Source organism: Halichoerus grypus, chromosome 6 (assembly GCF_964656455.1).
Source record: "Halichoerus grypus chromosome 6, mHalGry1.hap1.1, whole genome shotgun sequence".
Classification (NCBI taxonomy): Eukaryota; Metazoa; Chordata; class Mammalia; order Carnivora; family Phocidae; genus Halichoerus; species Halichoerus grypus.
Window position 1 is genome coordinate 158,286,502 of NC_135717.1, and position 17,027 is coordinate 158,303,528.

The 17,027-nt window shown below is 40.4% G+C and overlaps 1 protein-coding gene across 7 annotated transcripts in view; it reads left to right on the forward strand.

Moving 5' to 3' along the window:
- Nucleotides 1-17,027, forward strand: part of NR1H4 (nuclear receptor subfamily 1 group H member 4) — a 67,408-nt gene that overhangs the window by 30,762 nt on the left and 19,619 nt on the right. For 5 of the 7 annotated variants that reach the window (XM_036086012.2, XM_078076464.1, XM_078076465.1 and 2 more), the window contains 2 exons: nucleotides 1,768-2,133; nucleotides 15,806-15,958. In XM_036086012.2, the coding sequence (XP_035941905.1) occupies nucleotides 1,768-2,133; nucleotides 15,806-15,958 (519 nt within the window). The remainder of the gene's footprint in view (nucleotides 1-1,767; nucleotides 2,134-15,805; nucleotides 15,959-17,027) is intronic. The other 2 variants (XM_078076467.1, XM_036086003.2) reach the window with 1 other exon arrangement.

Genomic DNA, 17,027 nt, shown 5'->3' on the forward strand with positions numbered 1-17,027 from the left:
CTGGGGTTCATCAGTAGTTTCAGTAATTTGCCCAAAGTCCCACTGTTCATCGGAAGTGGAGTTGGAATTTCGGTCTAGGGTTGCCTGACCATCCTTTGAAGAATTGGACACATTTGTATATTCTCCTCTATCTTATTTAGTTTATTAAATTTTTTAGTGTTTTGCATAGTTTAAATATTTTTATTTTCTAGAGTAGTAGATTGTGTTTCTAGGAAATAGAAGCATTTTCATAACCTGATAGTTTTCTAATACCTAGAGGTTTTATAGATAAAAGGCTCATTTTGTAATAATGGCAGTAGAATAATAATTATTATTACTATTTTAATGACAACTATAATTTATCAGGCACTCCTTGTGTGCCAAACATTTAGCAAAGTGTTTGGCATGCATTATCTTGTTTAATTCTCACATCAACCTAATGAGGTACCTATTATTCCCTGTTTTATGAAGAGAAATTTGATCCTTAAAGACGTTAAATAAATTACCAACATGCACACAGAAAATAAGTAACAGGACTGGGATTTGAACCACACAATTCCAGCCACTGCATTCTTTTTTTTTTTTTAAGTTCCTTCTTTGTTTTACCATGATTAAAATACTAATCTACATGACAAAGTTACAAACAGTGTAAAGACTGTGCAACCTCCCACCCCAGAAAACAAAGCAACAATCTCACTTTCCAGTCACCATCATCCAGTTTCTTTTGTATCATGCAGAAATTTGCCTTGTGCATGCATGTGCACACACACATTGTTCTTTTAATACCCACATAAATATATACATTATTCTATAGTTTAATATTTTCAAATAGCATCATATCATAGAAACCTTTCTTTATCAGTACATATAGATCTAAATCATTGTTTCACATCTACATAGTATTTCAGTGCATAGACATAATGTAATTTATTTAAACCAGACTCCTATTGGTGGATATTTAAATTGTTCCTGATTTATAGTTTTTATAGATGTTCCTGCACATGGACATCTTTACAGAAGCCTTTCACACAGATACATGCCTATCTCTAAAATAAATTTCTTTGCAGTCTAACTGCTGGGTTAAAAGAGTATTTGAGTTTCAAATGCTGAAAGATACTGAAAAATTGTCGTCTAAGAATGTTTGCTTTTCTGGGGCACCTGGGTGACTCAGTTGGTTAAGCGACTGCCTTCGGCTCAGGTCATGATCCTGGAGTCCCTGGATCCAGTCCCGCATCGGGCTCCCTGCTCAGCGGGGAGTCTGCTTCGCCCTCTGAACCTATCCCCTCTCATGTATTCTTTCTCTCTCATTCTCTCTCTCTCAAATAAATAAAATCTTAAAAAAAAAAAAAAAAAAGAATGTTTGCTTTTCTAAGAGTGTTCTATTGAGCATTTTTAACCTTTACTCATTTGAGGATGAACATGGTCGTATTTTATATCGCAGTTTAAATTTAATTGTTGATAAGTGAGTGCATTTTTGTATGTTTATAAAACACTTTGTGTTTGTATTTCTACTGTCCACTCATATCCTTTATCCTTTTTTCTCCCCCGTGGGGTTGTTGAATTTTTCTTACTGGTTTGCAAGTGCTTTTTACCTATTAACAATATGAGTCTTTGGTCTGTCTTTTATGTTGCAGATATTTTTCTGAGCTTGTAATTCGTCATTAAATCCTTTTGCAGTGGGTTTTTTTTTTTTTTTTTTTTTTTGCTGTAAAAAAGTTGTCAATTTTTATATAGTTAAATTTTGGTCTTTTCTTAGACATTAATTCCAATTTTGTTACTCTTGTTCAGGTGTACTAACAGAACAAGCAACAGGACCTTTGGGACAGAATCTAGAAGTGGAACCATACTCACAATATAACAATGTTCCGTTTCCGCAAGTTCAACCACAGATTTCCTCATCATCCTATTATTCCAACCTGGGTTTCTACCCCCAGCAGCCTGAGGAGTGGTATTCTCCTGGAATATATGAACTCAGGCGAATGCCGGCTGAGGCTCTCTACCAGGGAGAGATCGAGGTAGCAGAGATTCCGGTAGCAAAAAAGGCCCGAATGGGTGCATCAGCAGGGAGAATAAAAGGGGATGAGTTATGTGTTGTTTGTGGAGACAGAGCATCTGGATACCATTATAATGCACTGACCTGTGAGGGGTGCAAAGGTAAGCATCTCTGGTTGGCCATTATCTCCTTGAGGTTTTACTCTATTGGTTGTTGAAATCCCTCAGACTGGATTCTTCCCTTTTCCCAGATAATGTCCCATTTCCTCTTCCTCCACTCCTACCTGTTCTAAATCTCTAGGAGAAGCCTTTTAGTGTATTTAGCTTATATATAAGTAAACTATTTCCTATTTATAACCTCTCATACGGTTAAAATAAATTTATAGATTATGGGTTTTTTCTGTTTGTTTTTGAGAGAGAGAGAGCGAGCGAGCAGGGGGAAGGGTAGAGAGAGAGAGGGAGAGAGAACCCCAAGCAGGCTCCAGACCCAGCACAGAGCTTGACGTGGGGCTCAATCCCACAGTCCTGAGATCACAACCTGAGTCGAAATCAAGAATTGGGCGCCACTCAGGCGCCCCTGTTGTTTTTCGCAAGAAAGAGAAACTGTTGAACTCATCTCTTCTAAAACTGAGATCAAAGAGAATAAGACTTTATTATCTGATGTATTTATTATACCTCAATAGTAAACCTTTTAGTTCTAATACTTCACTCCCATTTTATAGATGAAAAAAGTGCAGTACAGGAGGTTAATGAACTTACTCAAGGCTTCACAGCTAATTAGAGGTGGAGCTTCAAATCTACAGCTTATAAATCTAATTCCAGAACTTCTGCTGTTGACCACGAGGCTACCCTGTCTTTTAATCCTTGCCTACTGAGTGATCATTCTACTCTGAGCTATTTGCTCAAGGCTAATATTGACTAAATCAATGGACAAAGTATTGGTATTGTCTGGGCCAAGGGAATAAACCCCTGAAGTCAGTAATCTGGGTTGGCTCACCTCCTTACAGGTGAACACTGGTGAAACCTGGTCCTCCCAAGAAGAATCTGGGGCATCCGGGTGACTGGAGTGAAACCAGTATGCCTAGGACAACCCCCAAAAACACTGACTTTAAAAGCAGGCAGGGGACGAATCTCCCCTAAAGTTTATAGAAGGAAGCCAGAGATGGGGTGGGGACCAGGAAATTGTGGGGTCATAGGACACAAGGGGACAGACAAGTGCTCAAGAGAGAACCCATCCTTGGGGGAATTCAGGAAGAAAAAGCTGGATCTGGATGTAGGTATAATTTTTAAGAACAGAGAACGGCAGAGCTTTTTCACTGATTCTGATTTGAGACTTTGCTCCCATGGTGGGAGCAAAAGGACCAGAGTGCAGGGAGGAGATGAGATGGAGCCAGGAAGAGCCTGTGTTCTACATCAGGGGTTGGCAATGTTTTTTTCTGCAAAGAGAGAGTAAATATTTTAGGCTTTGCACCATAGCGGTTTCTGTTGTGATTACTCAACTCTGCAAACACCCACATAAAGAAGGGGCATAGCCGTGGATTTATTTAACCTATAAAAATAGGCAAGGAAATTAAAAAACAACAACAACAACAAAAAAAACAGGCAGTAGGCTGAATTTGGCCCATAGGCCTAGCTGTAGTTTGCTGACCCTGTTGTAGACCAATGACTCTGGAGGGTGAGTGTGAGAATTAACTGGAAGCTGGGTAGCGGGAGAGTACAACACTCAGGGCATGGATATGAGACATATAAACTCATTTTGTATAGCTGGATTGAATTGTATAGCTGGATTGAATTCATGGAAACTGTATTTCATTCAATTCAGGGTTATTCTACTCACCTCCCCCCCAAAAAACCCCACCTTTCTCTGGGGTTTTGTCTAAATTCCATGATTATGCAGCGTTGTGGAGGGATTGGGCACTGTGGGTGGGGCTCTGGTTTTCACCGCTGTTAACACAGTGGAGAGTCTGTTGGGTGTTATTCTAGCTGGTCTTCAGTCACCAGTGAGAAGGGTCTCTGAGGCTCCATTCTGGGGTCTTGAGCACACTTCTCCTTCCTGTCGAGCCTACCTCCTGTCCCGCAGCTCAGTTGGTGGGTTCCTGATGTTCTGCCAGTGTGGTGCTTGCATGTCTGGCTGCCCAGAGAGACCATTTCGTCTGCTCCTATGCCGCCCTGAGGACAGGCAACCCCAGGTGCCTCACCAGGCTGTCTCCAGGAAAGGGCACAAGAATTTTTCTGTTCTAGGATTCCCGAATGACATGGAGTTTCTATAATCTTTCAATACACACATCCCAGGGTACAGTCTGGGCATGAAGGTGGGAGGGACAGAGCTCAGGGCCTTCTCATCCACTTAACATGTCTTGGCTCTTTTCATTTTCTCTTTATTTGTCTCCCAACTTGGGGAAACTTAGTGTCTGGGATCTTGAGGCTTAGGCTTTGGTGACTAAAAAGCCAACAATGAACTCCTTTGTGCTTTGTATATGTTCTCTTGAGGAAACAAATGAAAATTATCCTAGCTTAGTGAATAGGGAGGAGGTTCACAGCACAGAGTAGAGTACAAGGGAAAGAACCAGTACCCCATACCAGGTAGGCCTATCAGCTTGGCCAGCTTGGTCCCCCACACCCCTTGGGTATCTGTGCTTACCAGATACAAAATGAATCTTACTCCGTAGCTTTCCATCAAAGGAAGGGTGTGGACTTTTGGGTTTCACAAGCATGCATTGAATCTAGACTGTCATTTGTGGCTGAGTAAAGATGTTACTTAATATATCGGTCAGAGTTCAGTGAAATAAAACAGAAAGCAAAATTTCAAGCAGTAAGGAATTAATATGGGTGAAGTTAGAAGAGCAGAGGAGCAGGTTCTATGCTGAGTCTCCAAGAGGATGCTCAGGGTCACCCTGTAGAACTGGCCTGCCAGGGAATTGCTGCGGTCAGGAAGATGGGGAAACAGGAAGCTAACACAGAGCTGTTGGCTCCAGAAAGGCACTGCCTTAGCTGCCATCTAGGGATCGGAAAGCTGCCTGCACCGTAATTACTGGCTCCAGAGTGATGGCTTGTCAGCTAAATCTAATATACACATTATGAATGCCCCGTCTTGCCTTTCAATGCCCTCGAAGCTAGCAACTAGAAACCAAGACGCTGCCACAGCACAATTCCACAGCCCTGCTTGCCAGCAGAGACAACAGTCTTAAAAGGGCATCTGTCCCGCAGAGCTTAAATCATATCCACAACGCTAGCTGCAAGGGAGTCTGGGAAAGACTGTGTCCCATTTTCCCGCCTTTACAATAGAGAACATACACTAGAGTAGAAGTAGGTGTCGTGGATATCCGGCCAGCCAATTCTTAGTTTATGGAATATTTTGCTTCTCTGAGCCTCCATGCTGCAAAAAAAAGGGCAGTATCTATTTCACAGGGTCTTTGTAGAATTAACTTAATTTTATATGTAAAGATCCTGGCAGCTCTCTTGCTTTAGGACTTTGATGTGGGTCTGTCAGACTGGTGATCCTTACACACACACACACACACACACACACACACACACACACACACGAAAAATATTTCAAAACTTAAAAACAAAACAAAGATCATGGTTGAACACCCTGATTTCATTGGTCTCATGTTAGAAATATTTTAATTTTAATGAATGTTCTATTGTCGATATTTACAGCATCAAGGAGAGAAATTTCAATACATTTTTTAAAATAATAATTGTGAGAACACAAGCATAACACGGTGACGGTGACTGCCATTTGCTCAGCACTAGATTACCTCAAGAGCTTTCTTTTCTCCCCGTTATCAGTGGGGCATATGAAAATGTGCTGATGTGTAGATGAATTTTGATTCAAACGTCAAGCCTCAACTAACAAAACTGATCTGCATCTGACTGAAAATTTCAAATGGCTGCATTTCCAAATAGGTCAATGTCAGTCACATCCATCTCCAGGCTGGGAGAGTCTACACCTATCAGCGAGAGAATGGTAGAATTCTTAAAAGGCATTTTATGAGTAAATGGGTGTCCTTTTGAACATATTCTGTTAGTTCTGAAGTTCTACGAAAGACTTCATAGTTGTTGAAACTATTCTGGGGTGTGGAATAGATGCAGAGTGTTTCCAATGGGCCCTTTGTTTATGGGTCAGGGCTGAGATGCCCTGACTCGCGCATGAAATTCCTAAAATCCTATTTGATTTTGAGATCTGATTTTATAAAATCTGATAACGATCCTACTGAACTCAATAGGTCAAATTATCTTAGAGTGGGATGCAAGGGGGTGGGGCTTAAACTATATCACCGCATTGAAAGCCTTTTGTAATAAGTGTTATAGAAATCACAAGAGGAATCAGATTCTGACAGCAGACAACCCAGATTTCAACACCCCCTTCCCCACCGCTGATTCTCTTCCCAGATGTCCAAGTTACTGAATGTCTGGGCTTCAGACATCTCTCCTATAAAATGAGGATAATAATAAAGATGAGGAGGAGGAGGTTGAGGTTGAGATGAGGATGATGGTGGTGCTGCTGATAGATAAGATATATCAAATGATTATTATATGCAGGCTTTATCTGGGACTTTACCTGTACTAACACACTCAATCTTCAGGACCACCCTTTGAGGTAGGTACCTAGGGGTTGGTGGGAGGATTAAACAAGATAATGTGTGTAAAGCAATTAACATAGTACTTACCTATGGTGAACCCTCAATAAATGTCCATTATTATTACTATTATCATTGAATAATTGTGAAGAAAAAATGAGACATTGTTTTTGAAACATCTAGCTCTATGCCTGGAACACTTGACTGCTCAATAAGCATTAGTTATTGCTGTTTTGTTGGTGAATTCTTATAATTTTATTGTTGTTATTTTTCTGTTCATCCAGCCTCCCAAACTTTAATCATAAACAGTCTTCAAAACTATTTCTCTTCCTATTAATTAAGCCTCCAGCTTCTGAGAGTTTGAATTCATTAATTCAGTTCTTTATTCAGCTACTATTATTAGGGATCAACCATATGCCAGGCACTATTCTAAGCATAGGAGATGCAATGGTGAACAAAACAGACAAAATTCCAGCTCTCTTAGTCACCATTTTAAAGCAAAGCCGGGAAACAGTTTATATAACTGAACTAAAACAGACAAAAAGAGAAAACAGTAAGACAAAAAAATAAAAGATTAACAAATATAAAAGCAATGAAATAGTATCAAAAAGAATATACAGAAAAATTAAATGGATGATTTCCTTTCCTTTTATCCAGTGGATAAAAATTGAAATTTCAAATAAATATGTAGCAATGATGTTAGACAAAACTAAGACAATAAAAATTACATTTAAACAAGAAAAAATGTTTAAACTAAATATATAAGCAATATGTAAAATGAAAGTAGTGACTAAAAAAACCTCTAGTTTGCTTAAGCCTCCAGCTCCTGGGAGTTTGCCCACCTGGGAGTCTGAATGGCTCTTAAAGACATGCAAAATCAAGCTCACGCAGAGCATTATTACCCCTCCCCTCCTTTTCCCAATCTAAAAGCATTGACTTCCACCTCCATCATCTTTGAGATGATCCAGTATAACCCTTTCAATGAGGAGTTGAAAACAAAAGCCCTATTTGAGAGTTATCTGTTTTTAGAGATGGACAATTTTAGCTTTTGTTTTATCAAGTGAACATGGAAAAATGCCTACCCTCTTGGGTTGGGAAAGAAAAGCAAAAAAAAAAAAAAAAAGGAGGGGGGAAGAAAAGGATAACCCCCCCAAAAAAACAATAGGAGAAAGAACAAAGAACAAAGTGTACATGAATCACTCAATAAATTATCCTTTCATTTTAGCATTGCTAAAATTATTGAAAAAATACACATTAATGGACTCAAATTAGGGAATGTAATGACTCTCTGTTATGGGCTCGGCAATTCCTACCTCAGACTCTTTATTTCATTTATCCTTATAATGGCTCCAGTAGATGGTATTATCATCTCCCTTTTGCAAATAAAGATACCAACACTCAGTTACTTGTCCAGGTCTCACAGCTATGAAAGAATGGCATAGAATTTGTAGTCAAATCCTCAGAACTCCTGAGCTATATTTTATTCTCTGTGCTCTTTCCTTGTATCCTTCTGTCACTGACTTTCCAAAGACAGTCAGCACTAACAGCATTTTCCTTGCATATGAGTGTTTTAAAAGTTGGTTCTGTGTTTAGGGAAAAAACACACCAACAAAGAGAAAAACAAACAAATCTAGGTGATGGCAAATCCAAACCCATTGGTTATTTGACAGATTGATCTCCTGGTGTTCTCCACCACCATCCTTTCCAAAAGCAGGCACAACTATAAATTATGGAACACTACTCACTTGTATACAAAATAGACCATCTTTTTAATTACTAAGTAGGGTTGTCAGCCCCTTTCACACATTGAAATGACAACCACTAGTCCTATCACTTTTAAAAAATAAAGAATGAGGCATCTAAGTATCTTCATTTCTAGTTGTGATATATATGAGTATTAGAATATATAATTTAAGAATTGCCTTTGTGGGAGCTCTCCTTGCAATGTCTTATACTTAGACCCTGTACCTCATATTAATAGGTTAAGGTGAAAGTAGGATAGACTGAGAGTTGCCTCCCAGGCAAACTCACACAAAGGCAATTCTCAAATGACTTCAGAAAGGAGAGTGGTTTCATTAAGTAGCCTCTGAGATTCCCTGTTCACCCCTCTGATGCTGTTTGTGTTTGTGCAGCCTGCTTTTAGCAATCTGGAGGGAGTACAAGATGTGTGGTTGGATAGAATGTTTCAGTCCTTATCTTCTAGGCATGGGGGCTCCCCATTCCTCCTGGGCATTGTCCTCCCCCTCTGGTTTATAGTCTTTGCTTGAGACTGCATGCAAATACTAGTTATCCATGGCTTAGATGCATGGCAAACTTTTTGTAAAGGGCCAGATAGTTAATATTTTAGGCTATTTGACTGCCATTGTAGTGTGAAAGCAGATGTGCAGGTAAATGAATGAGCTTGGCTGTGTTCCAATAAAACTTTATTTACGGTCACTAAAATTTGTATGTCATACAACTTTTACATACCACAAAATAATTTTCTTTTGACTTTTTTTTCACTCACTAAACATGTGAAAACCATTCTTAGGTTGCAGATCATGCAGAAATAAACAGGGGGTGGAATTTTCCCTGCATGTTGTAGTTAGCCAACTCCTGGCTTAGCACAGTGCTCCCGCTGAATGCTTATAGGCCGTCAGCATCTTGTATCTGAATTTGGAGTTTCCTCCATTGCTCCTAATCCTGCATTCTCTGCACCTGTTTTGGGCAATGTTTTTCATAAATTTACTCTGTTTTTTAGCTTTCAGGGATTCATCAACATTTTTGATACACTGACGGAGTTGCATTCTAACTCTTAGAGACTATGCTGTTTCAATGAATTTTTCTCTTATTTTGTGGTATTTTTTTGACAGAAGGAAGTATAGAAGTTTGATGAATGCCCTTTGACTACTAAGTTGTTTGTAGATTTGTTTACTTTGAAAGGATGTTAGGCAACTTCCCAAAATAATTCAAAGTCAGTCCTTTTTTTTTTTTTTTTAAAGATTTTATTTATTTTTTGACATAGAGAGACACAGCGAGAGAAGGAACACAAGCAGGGGGAATGGGAGAGGGAGAAGCAGGCTTCCCACAGAGCAGGGAGCCCGATGTGGGGCTCGATCCCAGGACCCTAGGATCATGACCCGAGCTGAAGGCAGACGCTTAACGACTGAGCCACCCAGGTGCCCCAAAGTCAGTCCTTTTAAAATGTATTTAAGAAAAAAAATCAATACGGATTATAGTTGGTACAAGTAAGTGTTGGAGAAGTCAGGTGAAATTTTTTGTCTGTCTGTGGTTCTCCAATAGGTTAAAGAGGGAAAAACTCAAAATTATTAGCAGGCACTAAATAGTCAATAATTTTCATCACAAGTAACAACTGGTGTTGGTGAGAATGTGGAGAAAACTGAACCCTCTTGCAGTCTTGATGGGAATGTAAACTGGTGCAGCCACTGTGGAAAACAGTATGGAGGTTCCTTAAAAAGTTGAAAATAGAACTACCATGTGATTTAGTAATTGTACTACTGGGAATTTACCTAAAGAATACTGAAACATGGGGCGCCTGGGTGGCTCAGATGGTTAATCCTCTGCCTTCAGCTCAGGTCATGATCTCCAGGTCCTGGGATCGAACCCCACATCGGGCTCCTGGCTCAGTGGGGAGTCTGCTTCTCTCTCTCCTGCTGCCTCTCCCCCTGCTTGTGCTCTCTCTCTATCTGACTGAAATGAATAAAAAAAGTCTGAAAAAAAAGAATACTAAAACACTAATTCAAAGGGATACATGCACCCTTATGTTTATAGCAACATTATTTACAATAGCCAAGATAAGGAAGGAGCCCAAATGTCCATCCATAGATGAACAGATAAAGAAGATGTGGTATGCATATACAATGGAATATTATTCAGTTATAAAAAGAATGAAATCGTGCCATTTGCATGACATGGTTAGAGCTAGAGAGTATAATGCTAAGCGAAACAAGTCAGTCAGAGAAAGACAAATACCATATGATTTCACTCATATGTGGAATTTAAGAAACAAAACAAATGACCAAAGGGAAAAGAGACGGAGAGATGATAGATGATAGATAGATAGATAGATAGATAGATAGATAGATAGATAGATGATAGATAGATAGATAGATGATAGATAGATGATAGATGGGCAAACCAAGAAACAGACTCATATATAGAGAACAAACTGATGGTTACCAGAGGGGAGGGTGTTCGGGGAAGATGAGTGAAATAGGTGATGGGGATTAAAGAGTGCATTTATCATGATGAGCACCGGGTGTTGTATGGAAGTGTTGAATCACCCACTATATTGTACACCTGAAACTAATATAACACTGTGCGTTAACCAACTTGAATTAAAATGAAAGCTTAAAAAAATAATAATTTTCATCAACTCCATCTCAGAAGTTTGAGGGTTGCTTTTTTGAAAATAATAGTCTGAAACAGCTTCTGCCAGGTGATCAGGAGTCTATAATCAAGTTCTAAAAAGATTAATGTCTAAAGACAATTTTAAGCAATGTAAGCTCCTTACTAGAAGGATAGCCTAATGTACTGATTAAGAGCATAGAGTTTGGAACTGAGCTTATCAGGGTTCAAATCCAAGCTCCACCATTTATTATTTGTAGGACCTCGAGCAAAATGCTTCATCTCTGTGTAACTCAGTCTCCTTAGCTGTAAGAGGGAGATAAGAATAGAATTTACTTCATAGGATTGATGTGGATATTAAATGAATCACCATATGCAAAGTGTTTAGAACAGTGCCTGATACAAAGTAAGTTCTATGTACGTGGGTGGTGGAGTCCTTTTTATTTGACAATGTGCTGAGATAGACCTAAAGGCTAATTCTATTTAGGCTACAGTGCATGTAAACATACTAGTTATTCAGCTCTATGCATTTGTTGCTGTTTAAAAAGTATGGAGACCTTGAAAGTTTTTTTTTTTTTAAAGATTTATTTATTTATTTGAGAGAGAGAGAGCAAGCAGGGGAAGGCAGAGGGAGAGGGAGAAGCCGACTCCCTGCTGAGCATGGAACCTGACGCGGGGCTTGATCTCACAACCCTGAGATCGTGACCTGAGCGGAAACCGAGTCAGACGCTTAACACACTGAGCCACCCAGGCGCCCCGAGACCCTGAAAATTTTAAACAACTAATATTTTATTGATTTCAAACTAATGGGTAGTTACTGTCAGTCACTGGAGTCTGATGTGTGCACGTTCATGTGTCCTTGTGTGTGTGTATGTGTGTGCACACGCATACATATTTATATATGCGTTGGGAGTAGGGTATGGTATGTGAGTTACATCTGTATAAAGAAGCAGAGAAACAGGATGTGCAATATTTTGTATATTGGAGGTATCCATTTTCCTATGCTATAGATATTCTCCTGCCACCGCAGGAATTCCCCTAGAGCTACACCTTCCTCAGATGGCAATGTCAGCCCCCTCTACTTATCTTTCATTACCAGGGAGTCTCTGTTCCTCAGTGAATTTCCTTTCCATTCATTTTCAAATGACTTTTCTGGGCCTTGTTGAATATGCACAAGACAGAGGCAGATGTATGTGTATAGATAGATTTGCATAAGTATAAATACAGTATATGTGCCTATATTTAAGTGATATAATGATAATATTGTGTTGCCATCTCAAAGTGAAAGCTAATTAATTCATCTATTGAGATGATAATGATTTCTTTCTCAGTTAATACAAGAGTTAAAAAAAAAAAAACAAAACCCTGCAGAATTGTCCTAGCACTGTTCCTTTGATTCATCTTGGAATAAGGAGGTTTATTTCTGTTAACTATTGAACTATCAGTATCTACGATGGTTTTAAATGGAATCCTTCCTGGGAGGGGCTGAATATTCATGAATATTCAGGTTGACTAAAGAACATCATTGAGCTCATTGATTTGGTACCAGGAAAAAAACTAACTTCCTTCCTCCCTCCCTCCGTCCCTCAGCAGGGAGGGAGAGAGGGAGGGGCCTCTGGGATCTTTTCTCCCTTCCTTCCTTCCTTCCTTTTTCTTTCTTCCCTCCTTCCTTATTCCTTCCTTCTTTCCTTTTCTTGCCTAGAGACTCTTTTAAAATGCATGCTTTGGTATTTGCACTCCCAGTATCAGTGTTGATCTGAAGCACAAAGTCTTTTTTTAGACTTTGTGTAGTTGGATCTGACATTTAGGAAAATGGTAAGATCTTTCCTCCTGAAAGTTATACCAGCTGACAGATTCACAAGCAAGTCTATGACTTTTGTAAACCTTGCTATCTCTAACTTTTTCTTCAGCCTCTGTTTTTATGTTGAGTTAGTTACCAAGTCCTGAGTTTCCCTGTTTCCTCCTCCCTGTTCTCACCATCTAGTTCAGGCGCCAATCACCTCTCAGCTGTTCCACATTTTTTCACCTTGCCCCAAGGATTCTTCCCAAGATGCAGGTTAGGTCACACCCTCTTCGGCCAAAACCCTCTAATGGCTTCTCTTTCTGCATGGTAAAAACTCAACAGCTTTTGCATCATGTTGAAGGACATTTAACCATATTCTGTCCCACTACGTGCCCTTACCCACCTTCCACTAATTCTCCCTATACTCTACTCTCCTGCCAAAATAGATCATCTAACCTTCCTTGGCAGTTCCATAACTTTCTCATTTCCCAGAATGTCCTTCCTTCCTCACAGTCCATGTTTCAAAACCCTATTTATTCTCCAACACCTGGCTAAATTCTACTTCCTTCATTGAAGTGCTCTCTGATTTCCCCTACTCAGAATTAATCAGGGCCATTCCTAGCCATATAATGCCTTTTCCTCAAGACACTCAATTTCTAGCTATTGGGACATTGTCGTATTATACTTACTTTACTAGAACAATTTTTATTGCCTTCTGCTGGAAAAAATTGTCATAACGAATGTACAAATCTCCATGTCTGTGATGAAATTTCTGCCTGAGTTTGAATCCTCCTAATCCACTTATTAACCATGTGATCATGGCCAAGAGGCTTAGTCTCTGTGCCTCTCTTCCACATCTGTAGTATGGGAACATATAATATTATCTTCATCATAAAATTGTTATGAAGGTTAAATAACTAAATGCAGGTGAAGTGGTTAGAACAACAGCCAGTGAGTGCTTAATAAATGTTAGCTATTATTCCAACAGGCTGTTAAAATAGGAAGGACTCTTGGTGTCTCAGTTTCAGCATTCATGAAGACGCTAGTTGCTACATCCAAAGTGAGCCCATCTTGCAGTGGGTAGTTAAGAAATAGTTAAAACCTCACCTACTTTGAGGGTATGAAGCAGTCAGGAGTTGGAAATTCTAGAGTAGTCTTTAAAGATTTTGGAGTGTGTGACTTGCGTGCTATAAATCCCATTGCAAAGGGGGGTCGTGTGGGATGCAGGTGTCTGCCCTGAGGACCACCACTGAAAGTATGGTACTTTTGCGAGGATTAGGAAAACGTGCCCGCCCTTCCCTAGGTGTAATCTATACATTAAGTAGGCCCTGCTACCCTATGCCCAACAAAAGGGTCTTCAACAGGATCACTTGAGGAAATTGATACGTATCCCTTACAGCTGAGGGACACAGGAGACTGGCATCTGACTTTCACCTGAAAAGCTGAAAGAGCAAGCGGTATGGTGGCTGCTTATGGATAAATGGGAGAGATTTCTCCTCCCCACAGTTTGCTGGACCAGAGAAAGCCGGCACAGGGTTGTCTTAAGCTCATGACAAGAAGGCCACATGGAGGGATTTCAGAGTAAAAAGGATGGAGGTGAATTGCCAAATTCCTACGTGCGGAAGAAGGGGATACAAGTCATGGGCTAGAATAGAGATGTATTTGCCCTCATTGAGGAATTGCAAAGGAACAAATCCCAGTGGTGGGCATTCTCTAAAGAACCCAACCCAAGAGAGAAGGAGTCAATTTCAGAAACTTGCTAGGCACAAGCCAGCTTCTAATAGTACAGGCAACTAGCACTTTCCTGTTAATTCTTCCCCTTGCCTCCCACAATCCTCTCCTTCTTCATTGCTTCACCTTGACTCTGGAAGTGTCAGAAATTACAGTTAGCAGTGTGGAGGAGAAAGAGTAGAGGTGGCAAGTGGGGAAAAAGAGAAAGAAAGGCAGTTGTGTTTCCTTCCTGCCTGCAGCTTACCTGTAATGAGCTGCCGCTGTGGCTACACCTTCTCAGGGGAGATGTTTGCTTTTAAATCAAGGTTGGAATTTGTATTATGACACTAGGCTGGGCATATCAAACACTGAATTGAAGCCATCACTGTGACCTCTCCCAGTCTGCCTGGTAAATAGCAACTCGTTTTGCAAGGCTTAGCTGAACACTTACTTCCGAGTCTGATCTCTTCACCCAGAACTGACCATTCTCCCTGCTTCCTCTGCCCAGCCCAGCCCAGGAACACTTAATTTCACTTGTTTGGTTGTTTGCATGGTTTTAATGCTATAAACACTAAGAGATCAGGGACGACTTACTCGCCTTTGTACCACTGGCCCCTAGAGCTCACGGGCACACAGCTGTCTCCCAGTAAAGGTATAAGGAAAGTAACCTATCTTAAAATAACAAAGTAAAGGGGAGCCTGGGTGGTGCAGTGGGTTAAGTGACAGACTCTTGGTTTCAGCTCAGGTCGTGATCTCAGGGTCCTGAAACTGAGCCCCGTGTCAGACTCCAAGTTCAGTGGGGAGTCTGCTTGAGATTCTCTCTCTCTTTCTCCCTCTGTCCCTCCCACTGCTCCCTCTCTCTCTCTCAAACAAATAAATCTTTAACCACTCCCCCCAAAAGTTAAGATTTTTCTTAAGAGAGGCTATAATTCAAATGTGTCTTTATCTTTGAGCGAGAAATTGAAAATGACAGCCTTCTGAATGTTGCGGTGAGATTGAAAGTACCTTTGCCACCTGTACACTCAAGGATGACCCGCGTGCCCTCCAGGGTTTTTTTTTTATTTATTTGAGAGAGAGAGAGAGACAGTGAGAGAGGGACAAGGGTTTTTTTTTTTTATTTATTTGAGAGAGAGAGAGAGAGAGAGACAGTGAGAGAGGGAACACGAGCAGGGGGAGTGGGAGAGGGAGAAGCAGGCTTCCCGCCGAGCAGGGAGCCTGATGCGGGGCTCGATCCCAGGACCCTGGGACCATGACCTGAGCCGAAGGCAGACGCTTAACGACTGAGCCACCCAGGCATCCCTCTCCAGGGGTTCTCGAGACAGTGCTCTGGCTTGCCTTAATCCTAATGTGTCTTTCTGAGTAGAAGTTGTTAGGAGCCCTTTTACTCCTTTCTGTGTTTCTTCCACAGGTTTCTTCAGGAGAAGCATTACCAAAAATGCCGTGTACAAGTGTAAAAACGGGGGCAACTGTGTGATGGACATGTACATGCGAAGAAAGTGCCAAGAGTGTCGCCTAAGGAAATGCAAAGAGATGGGAATGTTGGCTGAATGTATGTATACAGGTATTCACATCAAGCAATTAAATTCCACTAAAAATCTCTTAAGGAGGGTGCCTGGGTGGCTCAGTCGGTTAAGTGACTGCCTTCGGCTCAGGTCATGATCCCAGGGTCCTGGGATCGAGCCTCGCATTGGGCTCCCTGCTCGGCGGGAAGCCTGCTTCTCCCACTCCCCCTGCTTGTGTTCCCTCCCTCGCTGTATCTCTCTCTGTCAAATAAAGAAATAAAATCTTTAAAAAAAAAATCTCTTTAGGAGGCAGAAGGCAGGTAACTCATCGGATTAGTACTTCACGTACTAAAGAAGGGATTGACTAAGCCATCCAACTTCTTGAAAAGGGTAATGAGCCACTGAAATTGTCCAAAGTGTCAGCTACAGAGCATTTTATTCCCCTGAAAGAAGCAGCTTTTTGTTGTTCCTTGTTGCAAGAATCACATGTGGGGTGAAGTGGCATTAATCTGCAGTGAAAGTAACATGTTGTAATAAGCTACCAAGAATGACAACAACCTAAAAATTTTCTCCAAATTTGATTTAATATCTTTATTATTGTTTAATTAGCATAAAAATTCACAGTTGTGGGAAAGATTAAGAATGTTTTATAAGGTATAACTGCCTCTGAATTGTCTAAATAGAGTTTTAAACCAAGTCATTTTATTAGAAGTCCTTCTTCTCTTACTGCAGCTTTGAACCAATTTGTATAGGTTTACACAGGAAATTAACTACTGTGGGTTTTAATATAATTTGGCCCTTTGATCTGATAAAGAGACACTGTATTAACTGCTGGTTTTGTGGGGAACCATAATCTTCATCAATTTGGAATGCATGCTAGTATATAACATATTAATTTTTCATTCTGCAAATTCTACAGACCACTCAGATTTTGAGATATGTCCTATTCCTCCTCAAAGCACAAATGACAAACAAATGTCACCAAGGGGATGATAACATTCAGGGAGGGAATGCCACATGGAATAAAAGCCTTTGGAAGGTGACTCCTATTCTATTGTTCCCACGCTGTACAGGCGACTGGGATGGACCCAGAGAAATAATGTGTGCAGGAGGGGGAAAAATAGGTCA